Source organism: Rissa tridactyla, chromosome 6 (genome assembly GCF_028500815.1).
Source record: "Rissa tridactyla isolate bRisTri1 chromosome 6, bRisTri1.patW.cur.20221130, whole genome shotgun sequence".
Taxonomy (NCBI): Eukaryota; Metazoa; Chordata; class Aves; order Charadriiformes; family Laridae; genus Rissa; species Rissa tridactyla.
Window position 1 is genome coordinate 17,230,448 of NC_071471.1, and position 18,882 is coordinate 17,249,329.

At 51.9% G+C, this 18,882-nt stretch overlaps 1 protein-coding gene across 1 annotated transcript; it reads right to left on the reverse strand.

Moving 5' to 3' along the window:
- Window positions 1–16,225, reverse strand: MAP6D1 (MAP6 domain containing 1). Its single transcript, XM_054205975.1, has 3 exons — window positions 15,726–16,225; window positions 4,812–4,929; window positions 1–2,108 (listed from the first exon to the last, which is right to left on the reverse strand). Exons 1-3 carry the CDS (start codon window positions 16,223–16,225, stop codon window positions 2,031–2,033), a joined length of 696 nt encoding a protein of 231 aa, XP_054061950.1. The 3' UTR covers window positions 1–2,030.
- Window positions 16,226–18,882: the final 2,657 nt, after the last annotated feature.

The window sequence follows — 18,882 nt, forward strand, 5'->3', positions numbered from 1 at the left end:
TACAAGCTTATTATATTACCAGTTTGTTTAGAACTGGGTTGATTTTTTTTTAAGAAATACAGTGTATTAAGAAGAGAGACTGAATAGACAATCTATCCTTTTTTCTTCTTTTTTCTTCTTTTTTTGCTGTTAATAAAGTCCAGGATCGAAATGAACTTAAAATGTTTGAACAAAACTGTTAAAAACATTATAAAGAGATTAAACAAGCAGATTGAATTCTTAGAAACATCTAACATGCAAAACCTGTAGTACAGTTTGAATGTTTCAAATGGATTTCCTGAAAAATGAATCTCCTGAAGAATTATTTTGGCAAGCATTAGTATTCCCGTCCGTTCCTCCGGGGCCAGGGCTGAGTGTGGGAGGTGCCATCCCTTGTCCCAGCGTTCTGCAGATGTTCCCTATTCTGGCGGCTGAGTTTGGTCCTGCTACTGTAACCGACAGAGGTGGCACCGTTAAGTTCTCACATAATGCAGCCAGAAGATGCTGTCTGCATTGTTTTCCAAGTACAAGCCACATGCCAACAGTTCAAAAATGGTTCTTCTGGGAATTATCGGCAATGCATACGTGCTTGCACAGTCCCCAGGATTCATTACGTTTGCCTTTGACTTCAGCTAGTAGGAAGGTTAAGGAAAAAACCCTCCTGTGTTCAAGCCCGTTTCATTACAGATGAATGAATGTCCGATGGCTGCTCAAGCCCGAGGGGAGTTTCCTTTCGTTCCAGCCAATGCATGTGTGTGTTTCAAAGGCGTGAAGTTTTTCAATTTGGTCTTCTTTTTCCCCCAAAATAATTAGCAAAACCATGAAATAAGCAGCAGGCTAATTCTATTGCATAAGTCACTGAGATAGGAACTGTAAGCCCACTACAGTCTTGATGAACAAAGGCTAAAAAATGGTTTCTTAAAACACACGTACCTCAGCAAAAGTTAAATACACACCAAACTAAAAAAAAAAATCAGCTGTAGAAGAATGACACTTAAAAAGGTCTATCTTAAAAATGAAGATGTCTTACATTCTACGTTAAGTTTTTCTTTAAGAAGAGTTTCTAAGTAACATTCGCTTCTGGTTGTTCCTAGCATTAGCACTACCAATATACAGGCAAGAATTGAGGAATTTCAAGGCAATATTTTTCCACCTTGCATATGCAAAGAGTTAGTATTTATTAAAAGTATAAGCATGTCCTTTTCATTAAAGGATCACAAACTGCTTTAGGTAAAATCCATGTACAATATTTACACTCCCTCTAACAGCTGTACAAATTACAGAAATATTTCAGATGCTCTGGAGTCTGGCAGGTGCCTGTCCACGCGATCTGCTCCCAACCGGGCTGGGGTGTTGCTGTCAGGGCTGTCTCCCGGAGTTCAGGCCCCTCTCACTCCTGCCTTGGCCCACCAATTCTGGAAATATCCAGCTCTCCAGCCTTAAAGCCCCAAGACACTGCTCGTGCCAGTTTTATTTTAGAGTTCAACGATGCGGATTTCCTCCTGCTTCTAAAACAACCCTGCGAGTTCAGACCAGCCCCTTTGATGCTGTGATTTCTGGTGATGCCGTTTGAGGTCCTATTTCCAAAACCCCTCAAGAAGCGCCGAAGTCAGCCAGACACACTCTCCCTGCCGTTCACTGGCCTACTTAGAGGGTGCTGCTAAATAAAACTCTTTTTTGGTTTTAATTATCCATCCCGCTTGTGATTGTTTTCCCTCCCACCCTGTGCGGTTAGGCGTAGGGATGTTGCCTGCGATGCTGCCTTGGCTGCCCAAAGTCAATCTCCTAATGCGACGCCAGCTGGCATAGTAATGAACCTGCTCCTCCGAAAAACTAGGTCACTCCTCGCAGCGCGTTTTGCCAGTTCCGAACCGAGCGCTTTGCGGTTTGTTTTGTTAACAGAAAGTGTGTGTGCATATCATTAATCACTGGAGCTGCTTTTTGATAATACCGGTTCTTTGATCTCTAACATTCCTCATGAAAATTGCATAGTGATACATCTTAACCGAAACGCCGCGTTTAAGCTGCCTGGGTGTGAGGAGGGTCCGGGTTCACACGTTGAGGATCCGTGACGGCGCCTGGAAAACAGCAGAAGGGTTGGGGGAGAACCTGGTCTTCACCTCTGGGATCTAGTGGGGAGAGAAACGTTAGTGTGACACGGGGTGCAACTCTCTGGGGAGCTTGAGGGGGCTGGAGCGTTGTGCTGATCTATCTGCCCTCCCCGTAAGGTGCCACCAGCTAACAAGTGTTAGCTCTTGGCTGGATGTAGCCACTAGCCAACAAGCGTTAGCTCCTGGCTGGGCGTAGAGGAGACTGGTCTCGGGGCAGAGGGCGATTCGAGGGCAGGCATGATGCTGCGGCACCGAGGAGGGGCTTGGTTGTAACCCAGCCCTTGGACCTTGAGGTGTGTGGTGTGACAGGGGATAACCGTGGCTGGGCAGGCCTTAGCAGGAGCCAGCCTTGGCCAGATCGAGAGCTGCCCTCTTCACACACTCTACAAACATCACAACAAATTCACCGCTGGGCTGGAGCTGCATTGAAGTGAGAGGAATTACAGCGGTGTGTGTCTGCTCCTCAACCTTTTGGAGAATGCCATCCAGGCTCCATCAAAACCCTCCCCTGTAATGCTCCATGGGGATACAAGTTATGTGTGCTGGGAACAGGGGCACGGGCCTGGAGTACCCAAAGGAGAAAAAAATTGGTTACTGGCCACGCCAGGCTGTGAAACTGCAAGGACTTTGGTAAGGATGTAAACTCCTCAGGCCTGGAGGAAAGGCAGAGATAACAGAGGCGGCTCTCTGCTGTCTGTGGAGTCTGAATTTCACCCAACATGTAGCTGTCGTGGCTGTACTGAAGCATGAAGGGCACCTGGATGCTTGTGTCTTCCCTAATGCTTAAAACCCAAAGGATCTAAACAGGACTGGCCCTAATTGTGCACGACCACAGGCAAAGAGAGCACAGGGAAAGCCATCGATCTGGTGGTGGTTGTTGTTGTTGTTGTTGCATTGCTCTGATTTTTCCGTTCCTCTGGGGATGCATCTGACACGCTAAGGAACAAGAGGAGGATCACAAACAGCCTGCGCCCAGCCCTGCAGGCTGTCAGGACACAACGTGTCCAGCAAAGCCATGGGCTTCAGGCAACAGGAAAAGGCCAAACAGCCAGGTGTAAATCAGGGACAGTCAGAATTCTGTTTGAACTGGTGGCTCCTTGGCACCATCTTCATTCCAGACCACGTGTCCCGTGCTGTCTGTGAGAGAGGCCGTGGTGGCACTCTGGGGCTCCAGGAAATGGGACCTCAGCTTACATGGTCCAGAGTCCGGTGTCCTTGGCGGCATGTGTTTGTGCCTGGGATTCCAGTCTTCTCTTTGCCTTCTTCGAGAACTGGGATAGGGCTTTGAGGGGTTCATCTAGGACCCTCTCCTTTGCATCCTATCTGTCAAATAGGAAGACGGGCTGCCCAGAGAGGTGGTGGAGTCTCCTTCTCTGAAGACATTCAAACCCCACCTGAACGAATTCCTGTCCAACCTGCTGTGGGTGACCCTGCTTTGGCAGGGGGGTTGGACTAGCTGATCTCTGAAGGTTCCTTCCAACCCCCACCATTCTGTGATTCTATATTTTGTCCCTCCAGGCTCAAGATACAAGATTAAATACAAGGTTTAAGGGTTAAATACCCTCTCTCCTCATTGCTGCCCCTGGGTAAGCAGCCCAGACTATTCGGAGCCAGGAGGAAGTTTTGGTGAGGTTTGCAAATTCTCTTTTGCCTGAGGTCACTGTCCCACTTTCGGTGGAGCTGGATATACCCACCCTGCGCCTTGTCGCAGCAGCGTGCCAGCAAGCCTCTGCGGAGGAGGCACTTGACTGTCTGCTGATTAAACACTTCTTCTTTGTCTCCTCCAAGGCAAAGATTTACTTTTTACAAGTGGCCCTGGAGTAGCTGCTATTACCAGCAGCACGGCACGCTGCGGCTGGGGCATCCAGCTTTCCCAGCCACTCGGTGCAGCCTGTGATCGGCTTTTCCTGTTGGTTATCAAGTGCCGATCTCTTTGGTGGTCTAAAGCAAAAAGCAGCCAAACCAGAGCCTGGTTGGTGTGCACATTCCTTCCTCGTGGGGACGGGGAGCGTGTGGAGCCCCGCCAGGGAAAACACTGAGTACAGAGAGAACCTTTCCTTGTGGGATTTTCAGTAACGCTTAGATGTGTTTTGCCAACAAGAAAACGATTTTACGCTGGTATAGAGTGTTGTAGAAACTCACAGTAAAATCCCGAGGAAGTCCCGGAGGCCCAGGAGCTGCGCGGCTTGGCTGCTCCTCCTCGGTGCTGGTACGGGGGGCAGCTTCTGCCCTTACCAGCACGGGGGAGTTTTGTCCTGTTCGGGTGGGTGCTGTTCCTCCGACACCAATCTGCAACTGTTCCCATGCAAACACCCGTGTCCGTGGCTGATGTTCACACCAGGGGCTGAATCTCCCGTTGCTGCCCTAACGCTCGCGCACGCTGACTGTCCTGAGTGCGTGCAGAGGGTGTTAAATGCATCTCACGCAGAGAGAGAGAATGACACACACCTTGTGATAAGGTATCCAGCTGAGGGAATGGCAAATCTTCAACCTCCTGACTGTCACGCAGCTTAACATCTTGGTTTCGGGTTGAATTATGGTAAGTTACAGTATGACATTCTCTAGCGTGTCTCTCTCAAAGCAAGGGATGGCCACGTTACCTACCGGGCAGTGATGAAAGGGTGGTCAGTGAGGACGTGGCGTTATTCTACACGCACCACACCGATAACAAATGAAGGGTTCCTGATGTGCACTTTGGGATTTTTAAAAAATGTTAATTACCTTAAAATCTGCCTTGTAGCTTGTCTCTTGAACAAAATGATCTTCTGGGATAATGAAGCCTTGCTTTGTCTTTATTGGCTTGGATGGTTTTGCTCCAGTCCATGGGCGATACTCCTGCCTGCAATGAGATTGTCAAGTCAGAAGAACCCATAAAACACAACATACCCACAGGGTGCTTCTGCTGAGGGGTTGCAAAGCCAGAAGGCAAGGCTGGCTACAATCAGCTTGTAAGACTGAACTTGTCTAAGGCATAATGGGAATAAAAGAAGGACTGTGCCTAGAGGCCTGCCCCTCTCGGACAAGATGCACCAGGGCATAAACTGAGATAACTGGCTGCCCTGACTTCACCCTTCTTTTGTTCCTGGCCAAACATGCCCTCCCTTGGAGGTGCTTGGTGCTTTCCTCCTGCATGAGAAAAGGTCAGAGTGCCTTTTTGCTTGATAGCTCATCGACCACTTCCAATGTAAAACGCTGTCTAGCTCATTGGCCCCTTACTTACAATGTGAAACACCTTGGTCTGGGGCTGCGGGTGCCCAGCCCTCACGCGTGGGGAGGGAGGCCGCGGATGTTCCCCGCTTGGCTGTAGGTCTCTCGGCCGCAGGCGCGTTTGCCAGGGCGTGCTGGGCTGCGCCTCTGTGGCAGCTGGGCCTGAAATGCGCACGGAGGGGGACACCACCTCAGCTGGCAGGTGCTTCTGCTGATGATTTTCCTTCAGGTGGGGGCAAGTGCTCTGACTTGGGATCTGGACAGGGTGGATCAATGGGCCAAGGCCAATGGTCTGAGGTTCAACAAGGCCAAGCGGTGGGTCCTGCACCTGGGTCACAACAACCCCATGCAGCACTACAGGCTGGGGGAGGAGTGGCTGGAGAGCTGCCCAGCGGAAAAGGCCCTGGGGGTGTCGGTCGACAGACGGCTGAATATGAGCCGGCAGAGTGCCCAGGTGGCCAAGAAGGCCAACAGCACCCTGGCCTGTATCAGGAACAGTATGGCCAGGAGGGCTGGGGCAGTGATCTGTACTCGGCACTGGTGAGGCCCCACCTCGAGTGCTGTGTCCAGTTTTGGGCCCCTCACCACAAGAAAGACATTGAGGGGCTGGAGCGTGTCCAGAGAAGGGCAGTGAAGCTGGTGAGGGGTCTGGAGCACAAGTCTTTTAAGGGGTGGCTGAGGGAGCTTGGGGTGTTCAGCCTGGAGAAAAGGAGGCTGAGGGGAGACCTTCTCGCTCTCTACAACTCCCTGAAAGGAGGGGGTAGCCGGGGGGGTTCGGTCTCTTCTCCCAAGTAGCAGGCGATAGGACAAGTGGAAATGGCCTCAAGTTGCACCAGGGGAGGTTTAGGATGGATATTAGGAAAAACTTTTACACTGAAAGGGTTACAAAGCACTAGAACAGGCTGCCCAGGGAAGTGTTTGAGGCACCATCCCCGGAGGTATTTAAAAGCCGGGTAGATGTTGTGCTGAGGGACATGGTTTAGTGATGGTTGTTATCAGTTAGGTTGATGATTGGACTTGATGATCTGAAAGGTCCCTTCCAACCCAGGCGATTCTATGATTCTATGACTCTGTGACTTTGCATGATGATGTCTGAGAAGGCGGCACTTGGCTGACGACTTCTTGGAGCAGTGACACCTGCGAGATGGGTGCAGGGCCCGCACCGAGGAAGGGGCAGCTCATGTTTTGAAGAGCACCGAAGCGCAGCGTGGCAGGGTTTGGCTTCACTCGGCTGCCAGGTCCCTTCTGCAGCCTCCCCTCTGCACCTCTTGTCACAAACAGGCTTCACTAACGCCCTCCCCACCAGGGCTCTGGCTGCTGCAGCAGCAGCCGGCTGAGCTGGCTTATTTGCTCTCAGGAGAAGGCAGAAATCTGCTCTGCTTGTGTACGTATCTCTGGCAACCGACTCAAACAGCTTCTGCAGCAAAAGGCAAGGTGACTAACCACGATGTGACAATTGTATGTCCATACCTGGCACACTTAAACAATAACTGCATTTTACTAGCTGCTTATACGCAGCACCAAGGGACAGGGCTGAGCCCTGGGCCATGTCCAGGGAAGGGAAATAGGCTGGGTGTTAACGTGCCGAGCCGAGCTTTGATCACAGCCTTCCTGATTTCCATTTTTCCAAGCATGCTATTTGCTATTTTGATACTAGCTGCAAATTCCTCTTTAAAAAAATAAATACGTTATTTAAAGTGTGTACGTGTGGAGTATTATTTTAGAATGTGTAATTTAATCTTGATCCTTTTAGTATATAACCAAAACAACCGCTGCCTGGTTTATGCTTGATTTCTAAAGATAGACTCAGCCTTAAAATGCGGCCTCTTGGTTGATTTGTAGATACAGGGTACAACCCTGGACTGTACCTAAGCCAGACAGAGAAACCAGCTAATAAAATTAATTCCAAAAAAATTAAGTTACTGTTTCTTGACTGAGCTGGCTGCGGGCAGTGGCCCCCGTCAGGCGGGGTGAGCGCGGGTGCAGGCACAAGGAGAGGGGCAGGAGCCCGCAGCTGGGGCCACAGCAGTTTGTCACCTCGAGGGGAGGTGGAGCGAATTCTTAAATCCGCTCAGTCAGTAACAGCTACTGCTCTACAGAAGGCCTTCCTGCCCGTGAGAAAGGACAACCAGGCCCCTGTCAGGGCTGTTTATGTGCACTGCAAATCTTGTCGATAATTGTGCCCTTGTGGCCAAGGCGGCCAATGGCATCCTGGGGTGCATCAAGAAGAGCGTGGCCAGCAGATCATGGGAGGTCTTCCCCCCCCTCTACTCTGCCTTGGTGAGGCCGCATCTGGAGTGCTGTCTCCAGTTCTGGGCTCCCCAGTTCAAGAAGGACAGGGAACTGCTGGAGAGGGTACAGCAAAGGGCTATCAAGATGATTAGGGGACTGGAACACCTCTCTTATGAAGAAAGGCTGAGGGATTTGGGTCTCTTCAGTCTGGAAAAAAGACAACTGATGGGGGGATCTTATCAATGCTTATAAATACTTACAGGGTGGGTGTCAGGAGGATGGGGCCAGGCTCTTTTCAGTGGTGCCCAGCAACAGGACAAGAGGCAACGGGCACAAACTTGAGCATAGGAAATTCCACCTAAACATGAGGAGGAGCTTCTTTACTCTGAGGGTGGCAGAGCCCTGGCACAGGCTGCCCAGAGAGGTGGTGGCGTCTCTGTCTCTGGAGACATTCAAAACCCACCTGGACGCGTTCCTGTGCAACCTGCTCTGGGTGACCCTGCTCTGGCAGGGGGTTGGACTAGATGATCTCCAGAGGTCCCTTCCAACCCCTACCATTCTGTGATTCTGTGAATTGCTTTTCTCTCGTTGTTCTGAGCCTTCTACCTTCCCTGCATCCTGCTCCGGCAGCAGGTAAGCTCCTGTGCAGCTCTCCCGAGGCTGGCAGTGTGGTTCCTGCTGCTTTAGCACCTCGGGATAAGGAAGCACCTCTGCAGAAAAGTGATTCTGGCCAAGCGATGTCCCAGGAAGGCAACCTTTCAGCAGGGCATCCCAGACACGTGTGAGTGCCAAGTTAAATCTGAGCTCTGCTCTGCTGCGCAGCCAGAGGGAAGACATGGAGCTACTGGGCAAAATACCAGCAAAATGGTACAAAGCCATCAATTACATCCCAGCAGTTTCCAGGAACTGGAACCTGCTGCCCCACATTAAACTGGATTGCCTCAAAGATGCTGGTGGCATTGATTCCTCAGCATCCCTCCTCCTGCCGGCTGCCCTCCCTGCTGCATGACGCTGCAGTGGAATGTGGCCCCAGCCGTCAGTGAATGACTCCGCTGCCGGCGTCTCTGCAGCCAGCTCCGTCTCCCTGCTTCCTAGCAGATCATTTGCAGATTTGGCAGGCCCCCAAACGCAGCCCTTTTGGATCTCGGGACCCTCACTTTGGCTGGAAGCCCCACCGTTCTCCTGCATAGCCAAAACTATTTTCCAGGCACCTACGTGGAATGAGGAAATGCTCTGCCTTCACCCACAGAAACAGAAGCACGAGGGCAGAGACAGTCACGGCTCAGATCCACAGCAGCATTTCTTATTTGGATCCAGCATTTGACCTTATTCAAATAAGGGAATTTGGGGGGATTTGTCCTGAGGGAACCCAGGACACTGGGCCATGGGGAAGAGCTGGGCAAAACAGAGATGTCTTGTCCCCTCTGGGAGCGAGGGTACTTGAAACAAAACAAGAAATGAAAATTATAACCATTGGTCCAGAGAGTATAGCTAAGAAAATCGCTCTGCCTTTCAGCTTGCAGGACACACGCACCCATCTCCAGCTGTAGAGCCCAGTCAGAAGGAACACGAGCCCAAATACCAGTTTGCTGACTTGTCTAAAAATCAGCCGTGGTGTCAGGACTCCAGTCAAGATACATGAGCTACTCGGAACCTGGGGAGGAGGAACCACCTCTTTTTAATGTTACTTAGTTTAAGATGTCAAGTGTCAAGATTTAGTGGCTTTCTCTCCCTGCCAGTACTCCCTGGTGCAACATTTGCTGCCTGTGCGTGAGGAGCCAATGCAGGAGGTGGCGCGCAGCCCGTGCATCGCCTCTCCCTGCCTTCCCCGCGCCCGCTGCTGCCGACCCGTCCCAGAGCACACGAAGTAGCAAGAGACCAGCTCGGTGGGAGAGGAGTTCACAGAATTGGAGAAGGGGAGAGCCCAGTGTGGCGTGACATCCAGCTGCTGCTGGGCACGAACACAGGAGACATCGACTCTTGCTGCTGCGGACAGTCATCTTCATCCTTCCTGCTGCACCCACCTCCCTCCTCCTCCTCTTCTCCCGAAACAGCAGCAGTTGGCAGGTTACCTGGGGGCTGCAGGCACCTGAAGTAGAGGAGGAATAACCTCCAAGCCCATCACTCAGTGTCTGGGCTCTCTTTAGGTTCTGTTTCGTTCTTTATTTTCACAACCCAGAGGTGAGATTTTTGATCTCCGTAAATAGAAATGACCCAGCGGTACTTGTAAGTCCTAAAGCACTGGGGTTATGAAATAAGAAACACCTCCTGAGTTGTAGGCGGGCTTTAAAAGAGTAGAGATCAAAAGAGAAGGGTTGCTTCCTGTGTCCTGCTCTTTCTTTACCCCCCACTCGCTCTAGGAAAGAAAAAGACGACCCTTTTTGCAGGTGGTTGCCCTGTTAGTCTGCGGAACTGCTTTGATCACGTAAATCACTGGTTTGTCAATCATTTGTTTGCTTTTTCTTGCAATTGGTTAATAGAGCCTGGGGAAAGGCATTTCTTTTGTAACGTGTTGGGATAAGTTGTCTGGAGGGGAAAGTTTGGATCAATGCAGTGTGGAAAGCGGGAGGCTGGTGGCCTGCTGGGACAGTTTAACCCCCAGCAGCGATGGGAAACGGAGCAAGTGGGAATACAGCTAATGTAGAGGCTAGAAACAAACAAACAAAAGCATGGGGCTGTTAATTACCAGAGGGTTACTGGTGAGCTGGTGGTTGTGTGCCATCTCCCTCCCCGGGGGAGCAGGACCACCTCTACCAGGGCCGTCAAACAGCCTGGTGAAGGGGTCGGGCAGGGGGGGATGCCTCCACCAGCTCTCGCCACGATTCACCGTGTGGCCTCGCACACTTCAGGGCATGATTTGGGAATGATGGATTCAGGGCTGGTCCCTGAGGATGGAGCACAAGGGTGTGATAGGACAGGCAGCTGCTTCCCTCTTACCGGAGCTGTGTGAATGGGAGTTTGTGGGCAGGTCTTAGGGTCTTTGGAGGAAACTCCTCCTACCTTTATGCAACAACTTGGAATTTTCTCCATTTCAGTTCTGCAGCATATTTTGCAGAACAGATGTCCCCTCTTGAGACACTGTTTCCAGCCCCCCCTTTCTCTGTCCCCCTCCAAGCCCCCCCTTTGCCCAGCCAGGCTACGCAGTGCACTGTGAGTCTCTCTGGATCCATCCCAATGCCTGCACCAAGCAAGCTTCCTTCTTAAATAGCGTAAAAATCAGGGACTTCAATATTAATTTCCCCAAGCAGCAAGATACTTAATGTAAAGATAACCGTAAGCCTTGATTATAAAAGCTTTACTCCTATTATTAAGGATAAGCATGTGTTTAAATATCTTGCTGGATCAAGGATGGAGCTCCTCATACACGGTACCATTAATCCCGCCAGCTCAGGTGTGTGCTGTGACCCCGTACTCTGCTGAACATCAGTGCCGGTATTTTCTCTGTTTTCTTCTGCAGGGCTGAAATGAGATGCTTTTCAACGTGAAGCAGCCACCACCGCTCACCTTGCCCTCCTGCACAAGTGCTATTCGAAGGCAGGCGAATAGTATAGATGGCAAAATATGGGGAAAACTGTCATTTCCTTTTGATTTTGCATTCATCCCCTCCAGGGGGATGAATGCTCCTGGGCACAGCACGTGTGCTGAATACTTGCCCAAGAAGGTGGGTGTTCAGTTGGTGGAGGGATCTTCCACCCTGCTATTCCCGAAATCATTAGCAATGGCACATCAGGCCCTTTCCCCTTAACATCCCCCAGCTCTTTACACCTTTTCATCAAAGCAACAAAACGAAATTGCTCGGTTGGGGCGAGCAGGAAGCCCTGCTGATCTCAAGGCCCCCAGTTTGGTCTGCTTTCCTGCCATGCCTCCCACCTGCAAACGCGTTGGGGGCTCTCGGCTCCTGCACCCGCTCGGAACACCTGCAGTGGGAAACACCAACTGCGGAGACCAGGCTCTGCTTGGGGCTGGCATGTGCACAGAAATTCGCCGTCGTCCTCCTCCTTCCACCAGGGCTAAGACAAGCAAAGCCAGTGGGTGGGGGAAGAAGAGGTACAACAGTCTCTCACAGCTCTGCTGCGACCTTTTCACCTTCACATTTGAAGCACTTTCCAGAAACCGGCGGGTTACCGGAGGGGAAACTGAGGTGTGAAGTGACCTGTGGAGCTACAGCTGAGCCTTGAGTGGGGCTCTCCCCCCAGCAGCACCAGCCCCGGCAGAGAGGTTGTACCCTCACCCCGCCTTGTCTTCTGACAAGGAAAGAAGGTGACATCCAGAGAATGATGACATCCAGCTGGAGATACCTGCTGGCAACACCAGCTTCTCTTAGCCACTGTAGAAGGGAGCTGAGTAAAGCACTCATCTACTTATAAAACGTCTGCTAGATGCAATCAAGACCTAGTCCTACAATTAATTGTGTGCAATTAATCTCTGCTGTGTCAGAAGTACACAGCACCTCAACGTACTGCTGGGAGGGAGAAGCCACTTCCATGGCCCCAAAGGACAAACCCTCAGGGAGGTGCAGAGAGGGCGGCTCAGCTCTTCCTTCCGCCTCCTCTGGCAGCAGTAAGGTGTCATCCACCGCAACCCTCTGCAGCAGAACCCAGCATCTTTTCACACTTGGAGCACATCCCATTTAGCCTTTCAAGTGCAGCTCGTATGGATCTGCCTTGGCCTGTGTGCCTGAGCTCCATCCCCACGTAGCCCAGCTGGGGTCCGACCTGCCCCAAAGACCTGGAGTGATAATTTGGAGGGCAACAGCTGTGTTGTCCTTCCACCCTTTACGCAGAGTTATTCTTTCAAAATTAAAAACAGCTTTGCTTCTTCAGAGGTACAGGTGTTCTTCCAACCCCCCCCTCCACCTTTATCTTTCTTCTGGCCATAGAAAGGCTCCCCCAGAAGTCACCAGGGGTGGGACTGGTCTTGGTCACTGACCCGGGGGGTTTATTTTGTTCAGGCCGATTGACTGCACCACGTACAGCAGTTTTGTATGCAGCCGAGTTTTCTTCTGAGCTTAAAAAAGAGCACAGAGAGAAAAAGCTGCAGCAGGAGCTTGCAGGATGAAGTCTCCCGGGAGCAGGGCGCCCATGCACATCCAGCGGCGCTAAGCGTTCCGGGGGACTCACTGCCACACTTAGGTGCTCCACAGAAACAAACACGCAATAGGCTGTTGTAGAACCACGCAGTCAAAATCCCTGAATTAAAAAGAAACAACCACAAAACCTAAAAAAACCACCCCAATGCCTTACAGAATTAAGCAAGAAAACCACGACTACCATTAAAAGCTTGGGGCAGCCCATGTGTCCATGCCAACTTTTCTGTACTGTCCTGGTCAAGCCAGCCTTTCCCTCCCTTCAAGATCTTTTCTCTTTAACACTAAGCAAGCCCAGCCAGCTGCTGAGACCTGACAAAGTCACAAAACACGGCTGGAGCCTGCGGAGTGGCAGCATCCATGCAGCTGGAGCTGGTCCCACTGGCAGGAGCCCCGTGGTGGGTGCCCGACCCGGCTGGGTGCGGAGCCTGCTGAAGCACCTCCAGCACACGGGACTGGGATGTCCCGTTTCTTGCAGGAGCGGACACAGGTCCCCACGCACAGAGCCCCGTCCTCAGGGCCACCCTACCCACTCGCAGGGCCGAGCCGTAGGGAAGGGACGATACTCCCACAATGGAAAAGGGGGAATCACCCCAAGGCAAAGGAAAAGAAAGAATGAAAATAAGAGAGTTGGACGAAAAATCCATGTCTTCCACACCTTTGCTCCTCCCTGACCTACCTGCAGTAGTCCCTGCCTGCGTGTTGCTATGCGGGATGCCCTTTTCTCAAACCCCCTAAAAGCATCATGTAGTTCCCACCTAACCTCCTCCTCCTCAGGACCCAGTGTCCCCCAGCTGCGGCCAGTGCCAGACCCCGCCTTGCTCTGGCTCTGCCCCAGCTGACCTGCCTCTCCCCACTCCCCACTGCTGCCCCACACCTGTGGGGGGCACAGCCTACAAGAACCGGGCAAGGCCCAGCAGCTAGAGGTCTGTGGGGCTGCCTGTGGCCACCAAGGCACAGCTCAATCCACAACTAGGGTCTTTCTGGCCTTTGTTGGGAAGATGAAGAACATCAACCCTTAACGGTGCTGCTTGGCTACTGCCTGAAGGTGAACTAAGTGTTTGCAGGCTGCAGCTGCCTCTGGAAAATGATAAGGTAAGAGGAAAGGAGACCTGAACTGCAGGGGTGCTACTGGAAATCTCCTGTGGCTGTGGGTGCTTGTGCTGTGGATTGTCCCCTCCCCACCTCAGCCTAGCTCCTGGGGCATTTTGGGGACTAAAGCTGCCAAACACAGACCCACTGCCCCAAGCAAACCTGAAAGTGAGAATAACTCTGCCAAGTACCAACCACTCTGCTCCTGCTTAGTCTTCCTTTTTTTTTTTTTAAAAAAAAGGCAATAAATCCAAAACAAAACAGACCCCTGCAGCTTGCAAAGTTATTGTGGACTTTTCTGCTGCTTGTTGAGACTTCTCTCGGGTGCGCCCAGTGGTATGGGGACTTCTTAAATTCGCAATGTTGTACTGGGTGATAATTCAAAGAAACTGTGGAAATTACTGGAATAAGACCAAGGTGGCTTGACTTGACCAGCTGTGTCTGTATTAGTTGTACCATGTGGCCTTCAAACAGCTTAAAGGTGTGTGTGACAACTTGGTCCTGGCCTGGCTGTCCCCAGCTTGTGCCTCTACCTGCACTGCTCCTGTCTGTCCTGCTCTGCTCCTCCCCCCAGCCGTGGGGAGTTCCTCCACTGCTTTGAAGTCTTCTTGTAAAATTTGGTTTGATTTACTTGTTGGTATCTCGCTTTGGCCAGCGTGACCTGCAAGTTTCTTGCTCTTTCACGACAGCAGGTGAGAGCCCTGCGCAAGAACAGAGAAGTCGGGGAGGAAAGGCGCGAGAAGGGACTCTCTGCTGGGCGTCAGAAGAGCTGTAGGGAACCTGGGGGTCAGGGGGAAGAAGGGGGGGACAGGCTCAACAACAAGGTGGAGGTGGCCGTGTTTCTGAAAGATGAACCTTGCTCGCCTTGTTCTAGGCAGGTTTCTCGGAAGTAATTCCTGTGTGGCTTTGAAATTTAAAAAGTGCTTTTCTTCGAAAATAATCCTTGCTCTGTGATTGTCCCGTGAGGTGTGGCAAAGGATAAAATGCTCCATAAATTCAAACACTGCAGTTATCCCTTCCGGAGTCCATACAGTAACTGTAGTAGCACCAGGGCAGCTGCCAGTGCGGGGAGGAGTGGGATGAGGAATATGCGCTCTCATGCAGGACCGTAATCCTTCCCAGGGTGTTTGTCTTGAAAGCACTGATAAATAATCTGATTAATTGCAATTATGAAGAGAAATGTCTCCTAGCTACCTAACAGATAGTAAGTGTCTAAATACTTGGGATTCTATTAGAATAAAAATTACTCTATTTATATACCTCATAGGTGTATTAAAATCTGCCAAACGTTATTATCAGGGGGTGTTACTGTAACAACGTGAAGCTGGTACAGCGCTTAACAGCAGCCACGTAGGAGCTGAAATCCCGTCTCCTCCTGTGGTGGACGTCAGTGAGAACCGGGGCTGAATTTAGATGCATCCCTCCTGATTGCTTGGTCCAGAAAATAAGCATCTGTAACCAGTCATACAGATCACAGGGAAAGGAAGGCATTGGTAACAGAAGAGTCACTTAATCGTTTTCAGAAGCTCTTTGGGAAAGGTGGTTTGTGACACAGTTTTTTTGCCATTACCCATACTGGTGTGTTTTTGGGGGTACATCCCCTGTGTCTCGGTGCCTGACTAATCGTTGAGGCTCACCTTAAACATGGCATTTCCAGGAATTTTTAAGGGAAAAAGACGGTGGTACTGAGGGATTCGGGGCCGTGGGGTAGGGACCGGTCCGGGCAGCTCCCGAGCGGCGGGCAGAAGAAGCGGGCTGTGCTCGGCTGCGGATCACGGATCCCGCCCGGTTACCCCCTTATCGCCCCGGGATCCCGCCGCCCCCGCGGCAGCCGGGCGAGGCGTGGGTCACACACCCGCCTGTGGGACGAGCGATGCGGTTTTGGCGACCGGTTGAGCCGGCAGCACACCCCCCGCTCCCCTGTTACCACCTCCCCCCCGCCGGCATCCCCGCGCTGCGGAGGAGCATCCCTGCATCCCGCTCCCGCGGCGCGGGGGGGGTCGCCCGTGCCCGGTTACCTGTAGGAGGTGGTGTGGCCACCGTCCGCCTGCGAGCGCGGCCGGAGCTGCTCGGGGCCGCCGCAACCGTCCGCCGCCGGCCTCCCCCCGCCGCCGGGCAGGGCGCAGGCGGCGCGGCCCGGGGCGGGCTGGGGGGCGGCCCCGTCCCTCCCGCCGCTGCTGGCGCTGACCCAGGGGAAGGCGTCCCTCCTCGGGAGGGGCCAGGCTCTGAAGTCCCGCCGGTACTGGGTCTCCGCCGCGAAGGGCTCCCCGGCCGCCGCCGCCGCCGCCCGGCCCTTCCTGCGGCCGCCCGCTCTGCCGGGGTCCCGCGGGCGGGGGGCCGGGGCGGGCGGGCGAGCGCTGGCCCGCGGGGGTGGCCCGCCGCGCTGGGGCGGCCCCTCCTCCTGCTCCTCGATGTCGGAGTAGTTGTGGATGGTGAGCGGCACGGAGAGGTCGGACTTGTCCAGCTGGCTCCAGAAGCGGGCCAGGCAGCACACCCGGCTGATGCAGGGCCAGGCCATGGCCGCCGCTCCGGCCCCGGCCCCCGCCTCGCCCGCGGCTCCGGCGCCCGCAGCCGGCCGCGCACCCGGCTTCAGCCCTCATGGGCGGCAGCCCCTCCTCCCGCCGCCCCCTTCCCCGGTAACGACACCCCCTCGCCGGGATTACGGCCCGCACACGTGACCCGGGCTCGGTGCAGCTGCCGGTGCGGGGGGAGCCACCGAGACCGGCCCCCGCATCGCTCCCCCTGCTCCCCGAGGGATGCTGCGGTGCGGCCGCGTCCCTGCCCCGGCGGGGCCGGGGTCCCTCCCGAGAGGGGCCGGCTCCCCCTTCTCTCCCTGCGCCTCCCGGCCCCGAATAGCTGTTTTTATATCTATTTTAGTGCGGCGGGATCCTCTCCCGGTGCCCGGGATGCTCCGTAGCACACCCGATGGCGGGCATCGGCCCGAGCAAGGAGTGTCGCTCTGCTCCAGCTGGGTACTGCTGCCGAATTGTAACTCCAAGTTACCCATAACCGCTTATGATCAGAGAAAGCATTTGTATATGAAACCTGATGTTTATAAAATAAGCCATCTGCATGAGAAATAGCCGCTTTGCAATGTTAGTTTCTGACAGCTGTGTACCAAGAAAACCCTCCTCATTTAACACCCCCCCCTTCCTCCATTTACATTAACACTTTAACCACTGCACTTTTAAAATATTACCTATTGAGCAAAATCTAAGCCTCTCTTATATATCTTAATATATGGTCCACACCATCTACTGTTCGCAAGACTGGAAATTACAGCTTTTTCTTTTGTACATTCATGTTCAAAACCAAAGAGTCCTGGCGCAAAGCGCCAAAGCTGGCAGAATTCCATCGGGGATAAGTCCGGCTTTTGAAATTTGACATCTTATGCAATAAGTGGCTACAGGCCATAACGTTCCTCCACAATTCCCCATTCAGTGGGTTATCACAGAAGCAGCCCAGTCTCCCCATGGGGTGCCAAACTGAAATATAAGGCTGTAAAAGTGAAGAGTGCGGATAAACTGAGACACTGCCTATTCGAAAAATCATCTATTTAAAGGCTAACTAGACAGGTACTTCATTTTAGAATGTAATCATCTTATCTGGTAAGATCTAATGAGAAATTAAGTATGCAGTGGAACTGGAAAAGCTGAGATTTAGTGCTTTAGTTCAGCTGAGCAGTCTGTAGCTTATTCGCACCTCTGTCCAGAATTGCACTGTCTTCTGGTGGGGAGAAGGGCTGGAAACGTGGATGTGGGACTAAGGCAGAACCTCTCCTTGAAACACAGTTATCGAGGGATAGACAGAAATTCCTTTGCGGATGCTCCTGTTGTCCTAAATGACCCATTTGACACTTGCTAGTGCAACAAGCAGTTTTGATTTCACACAGACACACCACCCACACCCCCGTGTCAGGGCAAGGAGACTCAGAAATTGCTGGTAACAACCTTTTGGTCGCACACAGAAGCCTTGACACAATAACATAGGGGATATTGGATGCTGCGTTTCGTTTCGTTTGTTGCCTGAAAAAAACCATGAACAGAATTTTACTGTTAGGAATATGCAGGGATCTATTTCATAATTTTCTGCTGCTGCTCTTCTCTCCCCTCCCCTCCCCAAACTACTCTGCTCTATGCAGTAATTTTTAAAAATAAATCGCATTTGGTTGAAATTTAGAACGCTTTACCCTGGTAAGGAGAAATGGATTTTAGAGTCATGGGAAAAAACTAACATCCGCTGTATCATCTGTTATTACTGGCACAGTACAAACGATGCTCTGATCCTTGTTCCTAGGCCTGACTTAGCAAAATACATTGGGGAATCAGTCGGATGTTGCTGCTCTCCCTGTGCCTGCCGCTTCCTAGCACTGAGTTCAGCTCTGGCACCGCGCGGCTCGGAGCCCACCTACAGCACGGGGAAAGCTCTGAGCAGCTGCTCCTCCTCGCTTGTACAACGGAATTGGCACAAAGAGCATCTCAGACAGGGAAACCAGAAGAAGATGGATGGGATTTAAAAAGTTGTCTGCATTTAGAAGAGATTTATCATGATTAAAAGCTGGGGGGGGGGGGGGGGGGGGAGGATATGCTACAACAGTAAGACAAAGGCAAGGCACGAAACCAGAAAGCAAACCAGCTGCTGCTGCCGGGAATGGGGGCTGAGAGCTCCACCAGCCAGTTTGTTCTAACGCTGACATGAAATTTCAATAGATAACGGCACTGAAGCAAAATATTCCTTACACATGGCAGGTTTTTTTAAAGCCACTGCAAAGGAATGAAGGATCGTGTCTCTACGTGATTAACCATGACTTTACACTTACTGCTATTTTCCTACACAAACACTAGCTGCTGTCTCTGCCCAGCATCTGCATAATTACCACATTGTATTTTTATTCACAATAATAAGCTCTTTGAAAAGGGAGGAGAAAAAGGTCTTTCCATGTGGTTAGTTTTGTTTTAGGCAGTTGGTTCTTTTTGTTGTTGTTTTTTCTGAGTTTAGGGTTTGCGTTTTGTTTTTTTTATGTGGAGGTTTCTCTTTCATTCTTCTAATTTCTTTGCCATCCAAAGGTGTGACTAAATACTGAGATATGGCATATACCGACGCCAGGTTTTGCAAGAAGCTTGCCAGAAAAGTATCTTATTTACTCTAGTGAGCTGTCAGAACTCCAGACTTTTC

Excerpts from the sequence above, each read along its gene's own strand:
- MAP6D1 (XM_054205975.1), bottom strand. The coding sequence starts at position 16,225 with ATGGCCTGGCCCTGCATCAGCCGGGTGTGCTGCCTGGCCCGCTTCTGG. Across the intron at positions 4,930-15,725 it reads GGCCACACCACCTCCTACAG|GCAGGAGTATCGCCCATGGA; the intron begins GTAACCGGGCAC and ends ATCTCATTGCAG. Across the intron at positions 2,109-4,811 it reads GCTACAAGGCAGATTTTAAG|ATCCCAGAGGTGAAGACCAG; the intron begins GTAATTAACATT and ends TCTCCCCACTAG.